This window comes from Periophthalmus magnuspinnatus, chromosome 3 (assembly GCF_009829125.3).
Source record: "Periophthalmus magnuspinnatus isolate fPerMag1 chromosome 3, fPerMag1.2.pri, whole genome shotgun sequence".
Lineage (NCBI taxonomy): Eukaryota > Metazoa > Chordata > Actinopteri > Gobiiformes > Gobiidae > Periophthalmus > Periophthalmus magnuspinnatus.
The window spans coordinates 34,837,241-34,857,561 of NC_047128.1; the positions used below are offsets into that span (position 1 = coordinate 34,837,241).

The 20,321-nt window shown below is 38.2% G+C and overlaps 1 protein-coding gene across 1 annotated transcript in view; it reads right to left on the bottom strand.

Moving 5' to 3' along the window:
• Window positions 1-792: 792 nt before the first annotated feature.
• mettl15 (methyltransferase like 15) overlaps window positions 793-20,321 on the bottom strand; it is a 39,483-nt gene continuing 19,954 nt past the window's right edge. The window contains exons 3-6 of the mRNA XM_033986349.2: window positions 16,317-16,453; window positions 8,135-8,326; window positions 7,204-7,382; window positions 793-1,646 (exon numbers count right to left, since the gene is read on the bottom strand). Of these exons, the coding sequence (XP_033842240.2) occupies window positions 1,228-1,646; window positions 7,204-7,382; window positions 8,135-8,326; window positions 16,317-16,453 (927 nt within the window). The 3' untranslated portion in view covers window positions 793-1,227. The remainder of the gene's footprint in view (window positions 1,647-7,203; window positions 7,383-8,134; window positions 8,327-16,316; window positions 16,454-20,321) is intronic.

A 20,321-nucleotide genomic window follows, 5' to 3' on the forward strand; every position in this document is an offset into this window, starting at 1 on the left:
CTCATTTCTAACTCCGCTGTTTGTGGAACGAAGGAAAAATACAAAATATGCAAAAAATATTATATAAGTGAGTGTCCACATGAAGATTGTGACTTGAACGGAGAAAACTTGATGTGGAAATGAGCAGTTTGGACCAAAAACTCATCGAGAGTTTGAGAAAAGAGGCAAAAACTGTGCAAAACTATGCCAAAAGTGTGCAAAAAGTTTGTTTATTACGCCGTACTTTTAGACCCAATACTTATTTTGATCTGTTCCTGGTTGTACTACGTGTGAAATTATCAATGTCTATTAAAAAAAAACAAAAAAAACATTATCATCTGTAACATAGAATAAGATTTAATAAGAATTGTGTTGATGTGAGAAGTTGATTTGAGGCGTGTGACCTGAAAATAACCTTGTTTGTACTAAAATACTTCTTAGCAGAATCATAGAACTGTACTTAATGGTAAATAGTATGAAAAATAACACACTGTACTTTATTACGGTTTATTACCTGGTTTACAAAAATAGCAGTCTTTTTTACAAACAGAAACAACACTTACTACACACATTTTCACTCACCGTTTTAATTACCTAATCCAGTGATTTTAAGAGCCAAATGATTAACAAAAATTACATAACACATTAAATAATAATTGTGCATTAATTAATATTTTCACACATTTTTATTTTGTGATATTTTTTACATCACTGGCTAAATAAAACGGTTATTTGTCATTACTCAGATCTATCACTGATCTGGTTCTTCAGCAGTGCTTTTTAATTATTGTAATGATTTTTGTTTTGTTTTGTATCTCCGTCACTAATAATAATGGAGCATTGTAAAGAAATAAACTGTTTGCAAAGGTTAAATCAAACTCTTTGTAGCTTTGTGTAATGACAATGCGAAAGTACTGAGTGTTTTTACTGTTTTTTTATGATTTTTACTCATCAAATGATACAAATCTTAAATGACCCACAGGGCAGTTGTCAAGAATAGTCTTTGGTCTGGAGTGGAAATTGTATAATTAATTTAGTACAATGACTGCTCTGAGTTTAGTCAAACATCCTCCAACCATTGGAGCCAAATGACTAACCAAAAATTACTCAAGACATTTAGTCATGACTGTGCACAATTATCCATTTGACACAGTTGGGTTCATTTTTACATGAAGAATAAATCCCAGTGTGAGGTGTCGTTTGTGTCCATTTTGTTTCCAAACACAATATAACTGATTACAGTGATTCTTAGAGTCTTAAGACGGCTCTGAGTTTAGCCGAACGTCCTCTTGGGTTTTCTAACATTTCCTGTTTCTCTGGAGTCACCACTTTCCTTTTGATTGGAGCCCAGTGTTCACTTCTTTGTTTTGGTCTCTCTGCATACTTTTCTTTTCTCTGTTTCTGTTCAAAGTGAAACTCATCCAGGTTGGACATGTCTTCCCCTTGTAAAAACCTTTTGACCAGTCTGTCCTCCAGAGAGTGGAAGGTGATCACGACCAGGCGCCCCCCCGGCCTCAGAGCGGTCTGAGCGGCCCGCAGACCGGCGTGCAGCTCGTTTAGCTCATCGTTCACAAAGATGCGCAGAGCCTGGAAGGTCTTGGTGGCCAAATGCGACGGGCGGTTCAGTCTGTCTTTACGGGCGTACACTGCGGCGGGAGGGAAGGCTCCTGTGGGGACCAAAATAGGTGGTCAATTTCCCGACATTTTGCAGTGCCAACAAATGCAACGCAATAGCAAAGCCCAATAATCTCCTCATGTCTATGAGGTCAGTGTGATTCTGTTACAACTATTTGTCGGGTCAAACCTCAATTCGTAAGGTTCCAACATGTCGGATATTTACGATTGTTGTTTGCGATCAACTTTACAACAGCCCGTTGCCTGGTGACAGGTTTTTAACTGTAGAAATAGAAGACACCAACATGGAGTCTGTTTCATTTATCATCATGTGATGACAATGACAGTTACATACTTACTCACTCACTCACGTAAGTGTTGCACAAAGTCTGTGGTCTGCACAATCTGTGTCATGTCTTACAAAGACTTTAAAATCCTCTAGTGTGCAGCCGGCTTTAATATTGAAAACGTCATGTGCACAGTGGTGCTGTGTGTTTTATACGCTCAACTTTTACCCACAGGCTAGACGTTTCAAACCTCGTCAGACTGCATATTGTCGCTGTGTCCTTGGGCAAGACATTTTAAGCACATTGCTTATGTTAATTCTCTCTACTACAATGATAAAACTATAGAGACAACGGATGACAGATGCTGCAGGGCTAACTTCACCAACGCCAGGCTCAAATATGGTCCTAATTTCTGGCCCCATAATGTTAGCTTTTCAAGTCACAGCAAAATGGTCCACTTTATTCACTATATAAGGTTTTAATGTAATATATTGCCCATTTTCCTTTTAACAGGGCCTTATCGCCAGCCTGCAGCATGACTGAGCGGCTCTATGTGAAGCAGATGGAGGGTGGAGATGGTGTGGACATGGCTGATGTGTCACTAAAATACTGAGAAACATGCCTCTGCCAAATGCCTTCGTGATCTCCCGCTCCAGTCACTGCCAATTTTGCACTCTAATTTGTAGAATACAAAACTAGTCGTGTCATAGTTACCGTTGAAATATCCTTAATTAGTTCCATTAGTTTGGTATTTATAACCACATCAGACATAATGAACTGTTGGTACAATTAGTTAGTCTAAAGTTTGTTTAGCCGTTGTTCAGTGGTTTTGGGTTATGAGTGGAGGAATTTCAAGGTTGTAGATGGAAAAAAATATAAAACTGTATAGAGATTTTGTAGTGTAGTGGTTTTATTTGTAGTTTAATAGATATAAATGATAAATATTTGACAAACAATAAATGTTCGTGTACCAAAGTATTAGTGGAAATTAGGCGCGTTACAACACATTTCAAACGGAGATATACCGCTTAAAAAACAATGAACTATAAAACAGACACAATGACGCTAAAACAGGATAATTCCAGCCGTCTTTTGTAATTGTTTGTGATGATGAGTCTTAGATGTTAATTATTCAGCCCTAAATAAATCAAATCATATTGTATCGTTGCTGCTATTATATACAGAGCAATCATTTGATATAATAACAACAGATCTAGAGCTAATGCTAATTTCCTCGATGCTGTCAATGCCTCTTCGCTCCGTTTGCACAAATTTGGCTTTTTGACCCGACTGTAGAGACTCAGTGGTCAGACTTTAAAGGGCCATTACGAACCTTTCTCTGATTTCTGTTATAACGTCGTTTCCTCGTCACAAACAGACCTCGAGTTGTGGTTTATTTTTGTTTCATTCACGTATGTTTAAACCATCTAAATCTGCAGGGTTTGCGTGTTACAGTTCTCGTGAATGGAAAACACTCCGTTCCACCTTGTGATGTCATCGTGTGGTGATACAGGAAGTGCTCCACTGTGTTTTTAAACTCCACACACCTTCATTTCTAGAACCATTTGGATCATTTAAGACCTGGAATTGCCACTTATCTCGACTGAACTGAAGGTAAAAGGAGCTGTTGACTTGAAAACTACCACTTGATGACATCACAAGGTGGAACAGAGCGTTTGGCGCTTTGGGTCAGTCAACAAAAAACGACTTCAGGTATGTTTTTGAGGAGGAAACAACATTTTAACACGGCTTAAAGAGTCAATTTAGCGTAATATAAGACCTTTAATCGAGCAACAAGTGCGTGAAGTAAACAGAACATCTACTGAACATATTTTTTCAGGCCTCGATAAATATTAATAAATACATTGAAGGTGCATTATGTAACTTTTCTGGTGACGTATCCACCACCTGCTTGTCTCCATGGAGATGTTATTTATTTGTAACAATGCTGATAACATTAAGAATGCATATTTTTGAGCTGTAAAAACATCAGTAATGAAATAAACGCTAAATACTGTTAAACATTTTTGGCAAAACAATAGCATCTCTATGGAAACGAGCAGGTGGCGGACCCCCCCCCCACAAAAAATGTATACAGTGCTCCTTTAAATCCTGTCAAAAATAAGCAGTCGCAGGCATGTTTTAGACGTGGAGCGCGTGCCTTAAACACTGAACAAGCTGCACCTACTGGCCACTGCACCTGTTTGACAAACTGCATGAATGAATCACCGCGCTGAATACATTACACACTGGGATCATGAGGGACTGGAAATCTGGCACCAAACAAACAATCTCACAACACGGTGCAGCTTTAACAAGTCATAACTACACCACACATGAGAAAAAAAAACAATTAAGCACTTGTATAGACCCATGGAGGAACTGCAATAAATAGCAAAGTGAATGATGTGGCATTTCTCTCCTCCTGCACTGAACAGCCCAAGGTGTGAGTCACTCTGAAATCAATACAATGCCTGCACAGCGGAGGACCAAGCCTCACCAAGCCGGGCCCTCTCTAATTCATATTTCAAAGGTCCTAGCGGCACATCCATGGAGGAAAGAAGAGATTAAGATGTGTACATAAGGAGAAAAGCAGGTAGTTAAGAGGCAACCGCAGCCTTGGGAACCTGTTAGATTAAACAGCGCACAAAATTAACAACCAGAAATGTAATATACCTTACTGTTATGTCTCAACTGGAAATCAATGGATATAATCAATAAACCTACATGAGAGAAGATGAAATGTTCACTTAAACCAGGAACTGACAGGGCCTTGGGTTTAATTGGATACAATTAACAGGTCGTATAATAAGGGCAAAATGACAAAAATTGACACCACGACACAAGAGATGTAGACGCCACCTACAGGGCTCCTTTGGGACGACGATGGAAATTAGCCTTTGGCTTTAGTCCTGTGTGTTTACGTTCATGTTGCATCATGTTTGTCCATTAACATGCACTGTCCCAATCAAACTAATTAATACATAAACAGCACTTTGGACAGAGCAGAACAGTTAAACGTTGCCATGGTCCAATCAGCCATGTGGGAACTAACACGCCATCATTTTATTTAAGATCTGTGTCTTAAACTTTATAAACCGCCAAGTTATTTTGAAAAATGTTGGGTTGATGATGTCATCAGGTGGTAAAGTCTCCTGTGTATTTTTAAAGTCCATAAATATGTAAATTAAACGGCTCATTCTTATCATTTCACAAAGCGCCAGACAACTTCAGTATCAGAGCTATTGTAAAAAGCACGGCTCTATTTTACATATATGGCTTACACATTTAATTTTAAGGTACGCAATGTCAAACTCAAATACTATGATGTCCAGACGTAGTTAACAAAGACATTTCATCTGTTGCATGTGTTTATAAAAAAGGTTTATGCCACAGCCGAACTCAATCTACCTTTGCACTACAGGAAGGTAGTAAAAAAACAACTATAGTAAAAAACACTGAAAAAAAAATTACTGAAAGAATATGTGTGAAACATCTTTAGGGAGATAAAAAAAAGAGACGAAATAAACCGCAGTCTGCTGTCACGACTCGAGCCTTCACACTATCATTATAAATATGTCTCACTGTGTCACGCTGGCGTTGGGCGCAGACTGGCACCGCTTAAACTGATAAAAGGTAAACTCCTCTGAACAACGGAGAGGGTTTAAAGTCAGACTGTTGTGTAGTTAGGAGCAGGGAATATGAAAACATGAACTCCTCCTATTGTTTTACATCATCCCAGTGACGACGTTCAGACGATATTTTTGCAATCCACCGAAAATGTGCAAAAACAAACACTCTTGTAATGTTCCGGTTTAAGTATCACGCAAAAAGTGTATAGACCGAAGTATTAAACAGTGCAAAAATATCACTCCTTTTGTATACTTTTAAAATACTTACAGACAAATAATTACATTTTGCATTTCTCTAAAAACAAGTGAGATTTCAATACATCTCCCGCCTAGTTTCATTGTGTTGCATTTTACATATTATTATTGTGTGTTTGTTTTTTTTTAACATAGATTCATGAAAAGTCCCTCGTCAATAGATTGTCCTGAAATTACATTTTCACCCGAGTCTCTGGTTTTATACTTTCAAACACATGCACCAAGGACAGCTCCAGTTCTGCCTGTATCAATAGATCCTGTTTACGTTTATATTTCTCTTGCATCATCTTGTGTTATAAGAAATCCAACACAATAGTCCGTACACTCACGTTGTGCGACATGTTCCTCCATTTTTGGGTCTCAAACTGATGTACGGATGAGCAATACTGACAAAAATGGATAGATTATTATTTCTGGGGGATATTTAGATATTCCATCCTCTGCTAATCCAACAGAGATGTGCTAAAACATGTTTGTTGAGGTTTAAGTGTCAGAAAAATGTGAAATGCCTGTAAAATTACCCATAAAACTACAGAAATATCACTTTATACCGTTAGTTTTTATGCAGCTTTTAAGTTTTTTTTTATTTTTAATCAGCTGATGTCTCTCTACATATGGTCAAAACAACATTTATAATATTCACATTCTGATAATCTCCTCACGGCAAAGGATTAGACTAATACTGTTTTATACGAGGAGTCTGGGCACTAAAAATCCAAACTTTTTGACCAGTGCCTTTGTAGAGGTCTAGGCTCTATAAGGGATTGCAAGATTTTACATTTTTGCAGTTTGTTTTTTGTTACCTTTCACTATTGCTTCTTAAAACGTAACCAACTCTAACAATTTAATAACTACAATTAAAAATCTGCGTCAGTGTCTTGAGTGGTTAACATATAATCGCACTTTAAAGGAGCTTATTTATTTTCGTTAAGCTCAGCTGGTTGTAAAGCTCCTTCGTATTGTCCCTAAATAAAACCTGACGGATCGTTGTGCTGAAAACATTGGCGGCGCTGACTTTGCTCTGCTCTTTAAAAAGTATCAAACAGCTGCAGTTACTCACACCTGTTCTCCCTCGGTGACACTGACGCACGTAGCGCTCTCTCTGCAATAACTATTGAAACGACAACTCACTCGCATCTCGAAAGGCACAAAACTATCGCTGTGCACGACTAAAATGGGGCAGATGAGAAAGAAACGAAATAAATAAAAGGGGGGGAGGGTGGGCGAGGTGGAAAGACGGTGTTTATGTACGGGTGCTTTTGAGGATATCAGTCGAATTGTGAGACAGACACAGAGTCACGGTCTCGTCTCCTCCTTTCTCACGAGGAGCTAAAGCAGAGAGAGGAGCGACGTGCCGCTAACAAGCCGACTTAATATCTCTTCTCCGTGTTTTATTCCTCCCTTTTTAGCTAAATCTACGGGACTGTCGGCTATACTTGCGACCACCGCGGCCAGCTGACGAGTGGTGGTGATAGGGGAGGACCGGCGAGCCTCCACCACGGCTGAAGCGATTTTCCAAGCGCGTCTCTCTTCGCCGTATGCGCTGAGGATGGATGCGAGAGCCTGTTGATCTAAGGTATTCACAACGTCAGCCGCGTGGGGCATGTCAGGGTACCTACGCACAAAGAGATGCCCAATTAAGCGGCTTGACGTCACGACCCCTTTCCCCCTCCTCCTCCTCCTCCTCCCTCCTCCTCCCTCCCCTCTTCGCCAGCGGTGACAATTGTGAGATGTACAGCTGAGGAGCAAGAAAAAAAAACCAAAAGCATTATGTTTTGGAGAATATTGCGAGGAAATGAAAGGGGAGATGCAGCTTGTGGCACGGCTCATAAAAGATAATCAGAGCTGTTGGTTCACACGTCTCTGTGGCACTTGTTAATTACTATGATTTACTAACACTTCTGAATACACAAACAGACTGTGGACGGCGAAATTATGAAATATGAGCTGCTCAGTAAACAACAGACAGCACCGTTTGCCACGAATGTTTAAATGTGTAATAAATTATGTTACGATCTTTGAGAACTGCGGACGACCCTGAAGAAGAAGGCACAGTGGCACTAAGTTTATATGCAAATATTCACACTAACAGTACAAAACGGCAATATACGACACTTAAAATTTAGCTGAAGTGCAAGAAAATTACACATTACATTGGTATTTTTTCAATAAACTGGAAAATCGTTGCATGTTTTATTCTATTATGTTTTATTATGTAGAGAAAGGTCAGTGTCTCCTGTGTTTACATTTAACTTAACACTGAAATTCTCAACGTTATTCGAAATATTTCCACAGATTAAATGATCCAACTGTGACATTGCACGTTCACATTTAGCCACGTGTACTTGTATGTCCAAAGTCTCTGACCTGTCTCCGTCCATCCTCATGTCCAGTGGTCCGTCTTTGCTCAGAGCGAACCCTCTTTGGGCCTGGTCCATCTGCATCGAGGAGCAGCCTGCGTCCAAAAGCACCGCGTCCACGCTCCTCTCTGGTATCCTCATGTGGGACAGCAGGGACAGGAGCTCACTGAACCGGCCCAGGATCGGCTTAACTCTGCCACTGCGAGGAAAAATACAACTTTAACTGTAATTATAACAGAGAGATCAGCTCTATTTGCTGCGTGAAATAATGGAAACGAACACAACTGGGAGCTGGGGAAAGTTACAGGTTATTCTTACAAACACTGCGCTGCATAAACTGTTGAAATGAGGATATTTTATTTTATTGTTTGTAAGGTCACATTTTTAAATCTTTACTTGATCACAACAGGATGGATGAACCTATCAGAGAAACACATGCCCCGTCTGGGTCAAAACAAACATGGCGGCGTGCAAGAAAAAAGGGAAAGAAATAAACAAGGACTGAAAACAACCTGGATTTGTGCAGAATCAACGATCAAAGCTCTAAACTCTAATGGATCTGAGGAAACACCAGTTATACGATATGTTGTAAGGATTTTCAAGGGGCCACGACTTCCGCATTTGAGACACGTGCTGCAAAATTATCGGGTGTTGTTGGACCGTCTCAAGTTAAGATGGTTGTTTTAGCGTCGTTTGTGGTCAGGTTCAAGATTCTTCTGCATTAAAACAGAAGGTCCAGCAAAAAAAACAGATGGTAAATATTGTAGTTTTGTAAGAACTGTGCAAAGAAGGGACATGCAGAATATTAAAAAACAACAGCAGTATGGAATAGATAAAACTGACATGTAAATAATGACAACGAAGGTGAAGAAACAAGAGCAGGAGGGACAGAGAAACACATCCATCGATCAAGGTTTACGTCTAAAACACATTTGGGTTCATTGATAATACGCAGCGCAGCCTCATTCAAATAACTGAAATAAATAAACAAAAATTAACACGACGATGTGCATCTGTAAGAACATATTTACAGGTTTTATTTCATTATCACTTGCCACAAAAGTACAAAATAAAAAAAACAAAAACATACTAGACAAAAAGTGTGTTATTTTAATTTGCAATAGATAAAAACTGAACATGTTTTTATATCTTCCATCTTTTTGTACCTGTAGTTTAGACGTCTATGAAAATATTTTGCAGTTCATGTGATTTTTGTCTTAGTTTATCAGTTCATATTTCACTCTTCTCTCAAATGTGAAAGCACCTGGAGTTGTTTACGACGCGCAGTCCGAACAGAATCAGACTTTTTAAACATAAATCACAAAACCTAATCGCAACTGCAGCCCAAACGGGACGCCATCCAACAAGTTTAAAGTTTTATTTTCCATCTCCTCCGGCATCTTCTACTGTCTGACGGCTTCTCTTCCTCATGCAGCAGCGGTGAGATCCTCCGGCCGCGGTCATGCATTTTTCATGTGACCTTTTAACATTGTGTGAACAGAGATGACGGCAGAAGAAAGCAACAGAACGGAGCATCTATATGTTAGACGTCACGCTCTCCGGGTCGACGTTGTCCATATGCCACTGGCTACATTAACAACGCCGCTTATACCACGGTCAGGGAGGAGTCCGACGCCAACGGATGTGCATTATTTTTGTATAAACGCGCAGGTATTACCTTTTTCCCCCTTCTTTTTTCCCACCCACCACCCCGATGGGCATATAGACAAAAAAAACAAAAAAAAAACAAAAAAAACAAAAACAAAATAATAATAATAATAAAAAATAAATAAATAAAAAGATGAATTAGTTAATAAATTAATAATAATAATAATAATAATAATAATAATGACAAATTAAATATAAAATAAACAAATAAAAACCAATACAATGTAGTAATAATAATAATAATAATAATAATAATAATAATAATAGTAATAGTAATATAAATAAAAAGTAAAAGAATAGATTCTAATCTGTATATTTGCACCTGAGACTGATACCTTAATAAAAATTTGATCACAAAAAATAAACGCACAGGTATTTCAGCAACACTTAATGATTATTCTGTATCACTGCAATGAGCATCAACAAAGCAACAGATAAACAAATGAGATCCTGTTGTTACGAGGGACTAGCTTCAACTAAAACAGAAATAACTAATACTTTGAACATCTACGGACTGCAAAAAGGTTGTCTGATTTAAAAATGAACTATTTTCAGTTTGTGGGACCATGGTACAAGTGGATTAAACTCTTTACGTGTGATATTCCTGCTTAAATGAAAGGTTTTTATCGTGCTGTCTCCTCTTTTAAAGTCGATTTTATCATGATTATTTATGTTTTGATTTGTTTTTATTGTGTTTTTAATGTCTTTCTTGCACAGTAAGCACTTTGACCTTGTTTACAGATGTTATTCAAACAGAGAGAGTCAATATTATCTTAAAATAACAGGTTTATTTAAAAAAAATGGAGACTAGAACCAGTAAAAAACGTCACTGTGGTTGTGTTTGAGGGGTGAGTGTGTGGAATAGAACATTTAAAAAGGTATAAAACGTTACTTTTTGAAAATTACAGGACTCAGGAATGATTTATGTGAACTGTCGTGGTTTGTAGTTTTCCTTTTGTACATATTGAGTCATTTATTGTAGAATTGATGCTTCTTTTCTTGGAATTCCTGTGCGTTATTATTAAAATGTGTTGGACGTTACAAGTTCATTTTACTTCAGCCTAAACCCTTTTGGTCACGATACAAATGTTATGTTCAACCTTATACAAGTTGAATAATGTTTGATTTTCAATGTAATGATGGAATAAAATGAATAAATAGTATGAATTGTGCTATACAAATAAACTTGCGTTGCCTTAAGTCGTGTTGGCTGCTTTGAATAACCAAATATTAAAACTTGTACCAGCGATGTCAACATGAACTGAATGGTTAAGTGATAATTGTGATTATTTAGGTCGCAATATAATCGTAAGAATTGAAAAATAATACCTTTCTCACTGATGGCATCATTTTACTTTACTTTATAATTCAGAAACTTTGATTAAACAAAGCTGGTAGATATGTTAAAAGATGAAATATATTACGCAAAACTGACCCTTCTGAGCTTTACTCCATGTTATAATGTTGTTATTGAACTAAAAACAGACCTGGAGTTGTGTTTCGAGAGAAGAATTCAGTCTAAATCTGCAGGTTTGTGTGTTAAACATGTGTGAATGAAACAAAACACAGCTCTAGACGTGTTTTTGATGAGGAAATCACATTAAAACAGATCATAAATACAGGCAATTTAAAGAATTAGACAGTGTTCAGTGTTGATGGAGTCATTCTTATAAGTAAAACTGTAATTTCAGTTGCTTACTGCGCCTTTCAGATGAAATTACAACATAAAAAGCTTAAATAGTTTTAAAAAATAGTTAAAAATCAGATTATTGTTGTAATGTTAAAAAGCTGGAGGGTCTAATCAATGATAGAAATGCCCAGATTCAACATTAGTGAATTTTCTTTAGACATTTATTTTGAAAGTCCAACGTAATTAATAGGTAAAACTGTCTCTTGTACCAAATGTGGGAGTTTGACAATAGCAGGACAATATGAGAGTTTAATGTTAGTGTGGCTTTACCAGAAAGTTCCGCCAAATCGGTGAACCCCAAACACACACGTCACTCGCGCTGTGTCCTCCCGTTGCAAAAGATTCAACAAATAACGACGTATATCCATAAAATCCACAAGAACTGGCACATTTCCTCGTGTATGTTGACAGTGATGACGTTTGAGAAGATTTTATTATTCTTATTCTTATTCTACAATATGAAAACCCCTGATCAATGGAAATACTCTACGTCAGACTTCAGGTGCCAGGGTCGTACCCGTGTTCCCGTGTTGACGTGTTTCTTGCATGTGCACATAGAAAATTAAAGATTCTAGTGTCTGTTTCAGGATGGAATTTAATAACAATTACCCATTTTTGCATTGCATTTACAAGAACAGCTGAAAACCCTCAACTTACTCATGTATTGAAGCTTAAAAATATATATAGAGAGTGTATACAATTACTTTAACACTTTTCTATTTTATAACTCAATTTGATGATTATTATTTTGACAGGAATCAGTCAAAAAATGTAACCACATTGTAAAAGAACTGTGTTGTTTCACTCTCAGTATAACATGTTTTTATAAGCCACAGTCGGACTTAAAAATATGCAAAACAGTTATGTAACATGTTTGAATTATTAACTTCTTTATGTGCCTTTGACAGAGATGAAGAAGATATAAATGCATTATGTAATGTCTTGGATTATTAAACAGGACAAGTTTCAGGGGGCAGACCGTGGGTTCATAATTGCTGAGGAGTTCACAGCTATTTGGAGCCGAACCACTCAACAACTATGACATCACGCAGCCAAACTTTTGTTATCCTGGCATCTTCCAGCGTCGAGCCAACAGTGAAACCCAAACTGTGCAGATTGAAGCGGAGGACTTGTGAAATGCCACGAACAAAGCTGAAATAATGATGATGACAGCAAGAGTCAGGACTAGAAAAAAAACAAAAAAAACTGTTGGAGAGTTTGGCTCCAAGTCAATTAAGATCAGAGGTAAAAAGATGGATTTTTATTTACCAGGATAAAAGTACAATTTGTTTTCACATATAAAACACTCTGTTTTATTGTTCAGGTTAAGTCTTCACAGAGAATTACATCTGATTCATACTTAAATGATTTAAATCTATTAGACGGATTTATCCTGTTACCAAACTGTTAAATATATTTTATTTTTCTTCTTTGTTAATTTCAGCTGTTTTTAACGGGATTTTAATACAATGATTCATGAAAGTCCCCATATCTCCACCGGGGGCAGATGTCTTTAGGCAGGTACGTGCCCCTGGACAACAATCAGTTACATGGAAAAAATGTCTGTCTGTCGATTACATATTTAATCATGATTAATCACATGATTAACCTGAGTTAACTCGTGATGAATCACATTGTTAATGTAAATTTTAATAACATATTTAGCTTTTTAATAAAATATTTTCACATTTTCTCTTTCTTATTTCTTACTTTACTAATGCCTTTCTTTTTTAGCATAAATACTATCTACAAATGTGTTTTGGAAATTAAATCTTCTATAACATTGTGAAGCAGTGACATTATAATATGTTTTATTCATGATGATCATCCACATTCATTTAAACGCTGCTGTGGCTCTAGTGTCAAGTGTTCTACACTAATGTCACTGTCTGACTCTTTCACAATAAAACTCTTTCTGCAGTGGAAATATACAGAGACTTTTATTGTGCAAGAGCCTCTGAGGTTGTGTTATATTAGTCATACATCTTAAACAGCAGAACTTGTAGAAGTTATTGTAGTTTTGGAAGGATATTGTTTTGGATATTTTTGTATTTTGGATATTTTCAGCGTCATGAGACGACAGAACATTTTGTAAACGTGCTCTAGGATTTTAACATTGAGACACAACACAGAAAGGTGTGGATGCTTTACACCAAGAACAGAACAGACGCACTGCTTGACTCCTCCTCTGCTGTGTGTGTGTGTGAGGTAAAGACACACACACACACACACACACACACACAAACACACACACACTGAACGCTGAATCAAAGCCAGCAGAGCCCAGTCTGACTCGGTCCCTCCTCTAAACTTGCTTTTTGTATGAACTGCTCGCCTGTCTCCTTAAATTCAGCTGAAGTCGGAGGATGTTGATGGCCGAAAATAACTTGCGATTAATTTGCGTTTAAAAAAATGGATGCTGTAAAAATTACTTTGCGTTAACACGATAATAGCGTGCAAAAAATTGACAGCCGTAAAGGAAAATCATTTACTGAAGCAAAACCATTTCTGCTGTGACTTTTCTCTTTCAGCTGTTCCTTTGTTCTTTAGATGATGCCACACTGAAACATGCTGCAGAGAGGTTGTTCTGAGGATGGATCTTTCCTGATCTGAGTCTCTCATTCTTTCAGTGACACCAAATATGCACTAACTTCAATTCATCGCTGTAATATTCACGCTGAAACCCAGGTGAACATGGTAAACCTCCCCAAACCTCACATTCACATCCAGATCCTTTGGGAACAACTGAATTAAACGTTTATTCTGTCATAAGTTGACATTTAAAAATCTCTTAGCTCATATCATTAGCTCAATATTTGAATTGGTTTGGCATACTCCTGCTTTTTCCACTATTGTATGGCCCTAGTAGGACTGAAAATTACTTTTGACACTTTAACACTTCTCGCAGCAAGTCCATTTGCTGCTTTTACTCATCGGAGGTAGAAGTACACCGCGTGAGGACATGAAGATCTTTCTCTCTCACAGCAGACTGTCTTTAGACGCATGCTCCATGGCTGCGATGCTGCCTCTTCACAAATCAAGCCTGAAATATTCCCCTGTGTTGACCTGCTCAGCTCCTTTACCTGCGTCACTGAAGCCTAAGACAAGATGCTGATTGATTGCTTTCAGCAGGGGAGCGGTGATGAAAATATCTACAGTCCGGCCAAGAAAAAATGAATAGAGCCCACAACACTGAACGAACACTTTTTCAGCAAGCCTCTCTCTTTTTCAAATTTACTTTGAGGATATTGAATGGTGTGTTAATAAAAAGAACAGGAAGCATGACTGCAATGTCTCACATGTGCCACCTGCCAAAAACATGCATGACATGCTTCCAAATATGGAAACTGAAGTCAAATAAGATTGGATTAATAGACACTGACTATATTTAACTGTCCTGAGTGAGTGAACACCATGACAGTACTTTACTGTAACGACATCTGACAACTATGCATTACGTATTCTTGTGTTGTTTATTTTGGGATTATTATATCAGTGGTAGTATCATGACTCATTGGATTGATGTACAGCAGCAGATCGACAGCTGTCATTAAGGTGATGTGAAGAATTCACTTTGACATTGACACTAATAATTCTGTATTTTTCTTCTCAAGAACGTGTCAAAAGACTGCACATGTCTACATCTTACACATGACCTTTAAGAATATATCACACTGCTTCTAAAGAGAAGTCGTGATGTCCAAGTGAAAGATTTTTCATTAGAGGCACAATGCTGAGAGGCTGAAATGCACTAACTCAGGCAGAAATGAAATGATGCTCTGTACAATAGCACAATCAAACAGAAGTCAGAAGGGAATGTGGTGAAGAGGAGACAGGCCAACTTTTATAAGTGATGCATTTAAAAGATTTTCAACACTGGGTGAGAATCACACCAACGACACAACAGTTTGTGTCGAGGTTAGACATTGTTCACGACACAGAGTGCAGAGGAGAGAGAATCCTCCAACCCCGTGGTGCAGATGCACTGCGTAGGAAGGCAGGGTCTTTTACTCAGGCTCCAATAATATTGGTTAATTGCTAGATTTCTCCAGGTTCTCTCAACTTGCATCACGAGTAGGTGTGGAAGAGTTTACAGCAGGGTATATTGCTCCTGACAGAATACAGTGTTCGGGCGCTCTCTCTCTCTTAATTGTCATTCCCTGCTCACAGGCACAGTGCTCTGGCAGATTCCCCCGAGAGAGGTTTCCCCAGAATCTACGTAAAAGGATTCCTTCCCACGCCACGGTCTTAGGAACATCTCATTTTCATCCTCCCGCGCACACACTCCCGCACGCCCCCGCACAGTGTCCTCGTGTCTCCCTGCTCACTGCAGACTCCATTTATTCCCTTGTTACTTCTAAACTTCTCAGGGCTTCTCTCACTTCCTGCCCCCCCACGTCTTATAGATCCTCCGTGGGAGGCAGCATCTCCCTCTCTCTGCAGCGTGGGCCCTTACTCTGACAAATGACATGCCGGGCCCACCAGCTTTGCGTGGGGGGAGAAAAGCTTTAACTTAAGGAGGAGGAATGGATTTGATTGGCCGAAGGAACTCAGGGGCTGTATCTTAGCAAGCAGTATTTGATCGGGCTCCGGCAAGAAGTGAGAAATATAGACATCTGCAGTACTACATCACACCTACAGTATGTTTTAAGAAATAATGACCACGAGCCAGACCCCGCTCCGAGGCTCCAGAGCTCTAAACTGTGACAGTGAAATATCTTGGTAAACCATTAGCAGTGACATTGTATAAACATTTGTCTAGACAGCTCATAACAAGCTTTAACTGGTGTTACTGTTGATGTTTTGCATCACCACACAATACATCACTTACGGGTATTCCTTGGCTAAGTCCTCGGCCAAATGAATAGCTGTGGGATCTCGGTCTAATGCCAGGACCGTGACATCAGGGGCAGAGTTTAGTATCGCCTTTGAATGACCACCGCCTCCAAACGTCATGTCCAGGACCACCTAAACATGGGAAAAGACAAAACATTTCAGATTAATTATCATGATCCTATACACTGCATCCACAGAATATTTACTCTGGCAATAACAGGACGGTGGTCAGAATGTACCTGAAGTTAAAACACAGGATATAAAAGCCAAGATCACACGTTATTAGTACATTTAAATAAAATAAAAAAAAAACTCTCTATAAAGCGGTTCTCAGCCACTCCCAGGGATTTCCTTCTGCATTTTTGAACCATCCAGTCACATCGTTTTATCTGTGATCTGTCATATTGTAGAGGACTTGGTTCTTGTCTCTGTGGAGATTTAAATTATTTTACTTGCATGGTGGACATTCAACTTCAATAGAAATAGAAAAGAGATAGAAAAGTTTAAATGTTATACTGTGGAGCATTGTATACTGTTGTAATCCCACGTAACACCACTAGATGCCGTCGTCATTACTGCTGTTTGACAGAGTTTGAGCTTTGGTTTGACAGAAGAAGACCAGGTGAGACTGAAGGACAGGTGAGAGGAGTGGGGCAGGGTTCACCTCTGCCATCTACATGATAAAAAATAATCTAATGAATTTAAGGTAGGTTTAAAATGACCCAGATTAACTTGTTTATAATTGGAGTACTTTACAAAGTTCTTCCATGACAGAGTGTGGAGTCTGTCCTATTCCCTCGACTACCTTCAGTCAAGTTAGTTTAATGACTTACTGTAACTATAACAAAACACGTTATGCCAAGAAAACTGAAGTCATCAAATAAAATAAACATCAGACAAAACAGAACTATAAAACGCTAGAAAAATGAAGCTAATTGATACATAAAGTGTCATTACAAATAAAGTGACCGTCAATACAAATCAAATGGACACCTCTGGTCTACGGGAACAAGGCTGATGACTATTTACTACAACTGCCTGTCTGGATGGCTGTAATAGCATGTGGGATGAGCCGTAATGGTTGTAGAGCAAGGCTTTCTTTGCAATGGGTTTTAATTTAACATCCAGAGTGCAGATTGTGGGTAATGGAAATGGAGGATGCCTCATGTCACTAAAAATAACTCTAGATAGACATATAATTTTGTAATAATATGGCTTATTATGCAGCATTATTTAAGATTTAATATGGTTTCACATTTATACATTAACCTGTGCTGATGAAAAATGTGCATTCATTAAATGGCACAGCTTCATCTGATTCAATTTTTTGTAATAAAACTCTCATTTACACTCCTCAGATGACTAGATTTGCAAAATGATCATGAACTGCAACACATTATTCAATTTTAGGCAGATTTGTGTCAGATTTGTTGAAGAAAAACAAACTTAAATGGTGGATTGCACAAGTTAAAAAGCTCAAAATGACAATATTTCACTCCTGTACTTAAGCAAATGCCTGATGCGCAGAATGAGTTTTTCTGTTTCACACAGTCACACAATCTGAGAGAAATTCACGTTCAAAAATCCCACGCTGTCTCCGCGGAAGTGATGTCCTTGGTTCATCGGACCTGACTTCCTGATACGCTGCCATAACTAAACAAAGCGCGGTTTTTGACGATCATAGCAGGATTGGAAGATGGATTCTGCAAAACACCGGCCTCAGATCTACGCTGAGTAAGAGACCCACAGTTGGCTTAGTTATGAAATGATGCGTCTTGCTTATATCAAAATAGAATCAAAGTTGATCAAGTTGTTTCTGGAGAGGAAAACCCACGATGTGTCTTTGAGAGTCATTTGGTTCGTGCTCGTACAGTCCTGCTCACAGTGAACGCTCAACGCTGCAGTTTCACTTCACACCAGATGTGGCAAACTAGGACCAAAACTCTAACTTGTACAATGCTCTTTAATGTATCAGTTTATGCAAAAAATATATTCTGAAAGGCGCTATATCTTAAACTATGAAAAACAAACAAATATTTTAAAAGGTGGTTCAAAGTTATCCCTCGTTTACCCTATGCATTCTGAGAATACCAATTATACATCACGATGAGTTTATAAGCACTTTTCAAAACTTGTTTTTAAGAACTTCAGAGGCTAAAGTTTGCCGTCACTGTGATGCTAACAATATCTAGCATGCTTACAGTGCACTTCCTGATTCTTGGACAGGAAAACACTTTATAACTAGATGTACACAGTACACAGCAGACATATTTTGATTTCAAGACATCAACATATCTGTACTGGGACAAAACACATTTTGCTCAAATACATGAAAAAAGGATCATAATCTTGAATAGATTCCGAACTCTCAAAAATCGCTCCTGCTCCTGCAACTGCGGCACAAAAAAGCACTACTAACACAAGACAAGTCTGTGGTGTTTTCAAGGCTAATTCATATTTACACCACTTCATCTTCATCAAAGATTAGTACAATACTGTAACCAGGACGTGACTAAGGCCGACGGTGATCATTGTTCAGTGAGTGTTTGTGGACTTAAGTTAATAGGTTTCAATCTAGGATCAATAAAAGTTGAACAAATTATGATACTCGTAGGTTATAACAGTAAGTTTCTAATGACTATAAAAAGAGTACATTTATTATTCAAACTTATGCATGAATATTTTGTTATTTAAATTCTTCCTTCATCCTCTCTGTTGACTCAGCCGATTCAAAGCTTTACTGGGCATGACTCGACCAGTATCAATTGCAAATGCTATTGAGAAAACACAGTGCAGTCAGGCAAGTGTAACACTGCTCCAAAGGTTGACCAAATTATACCCCCACTTTGAGATTTATCCGAATGTCAGCAAACGGTAGAGAACAGATGTAAAATGGCACAAAAGGAAATGCCATCTATTAGCCACAAAAACATTAAACATGTGGATCGATAGTGACGCTGGGGCTGGGTGTGTGCGTGCATGTGTGAGGGGAGAAGTGATCAATGGCGGTTCCCTTTCCAGCGCACAGCAGCAGATGGGGAGGGGGAGTGGGCTAGTCGGATGAGTCACACGCATAATGAACTTGCCTGTTGTGCTATTCAATACAAAAAAAGAGAAAAATCTAAACACAAACAGAATAAAATAAATATATAACGCGAGCAGGCTTTTATCAAAATGTTGTGTAGAAGTAAACACAGGAGTACTTGTCACAACAATCTTTTATCAAGTCTCAAGGAAAAACGGGAGAAAACGGATAGTATTTTGTTTCATGAGAGCAGATAATGAGGGCTGAAGGATTTAGCAAAAGCATGTACGTATGTATATGTGTGTGAATTTGAGCACTGCCAATAGATATGCAATTTATGTTTAAAAAGAAAGCCTGTGCACAATGTAAACAACTCCAGTAGCATTTACATTTGAGAGAAGAATGAAATATTTACTGGTAAACTAATACAAAAACACCATGAATTTCAGGACAGATTTGTAGAAGTTTAAACTACAGGTACGAGATTTTATATAAAAACATAGTATTTTTGTTTTTTTGCAGAGGATATTCTCAATAACTGCAGTTTTTGCGATTTGACAACAACGTAAACTCAATTTATTGTAAGGCCGTAGTATCGAATTGTGACATTTCTGACCACGACGATGAGATTTGTGTAATGTTTTGATGCGAAACTCAAGAATCTGATGCATATTTCTACAGTTACAGACTTAAACTTAGACTAAATAACAGATATTTAGTTGCAGACTTATTGCGATCATCCAAATTGCTATTTTAAATCTGATTGTTGTTAATCTCACAGCTCTAGTTAGCAACACCACGGACTCATTCACGCAGCCAGGCATAACATTGCCATTGCAGCACTCATGTATTATAAGAAGTTCCACCCCCTTGCACTCCCTCTAACCTCTCTCACTCTAAGTCAGCTGAGGAAGAAATTAAATGTGCGTAGACAGGATCGCCGAATTGGTTGTTTACAAGGTCATTTATAAAGGT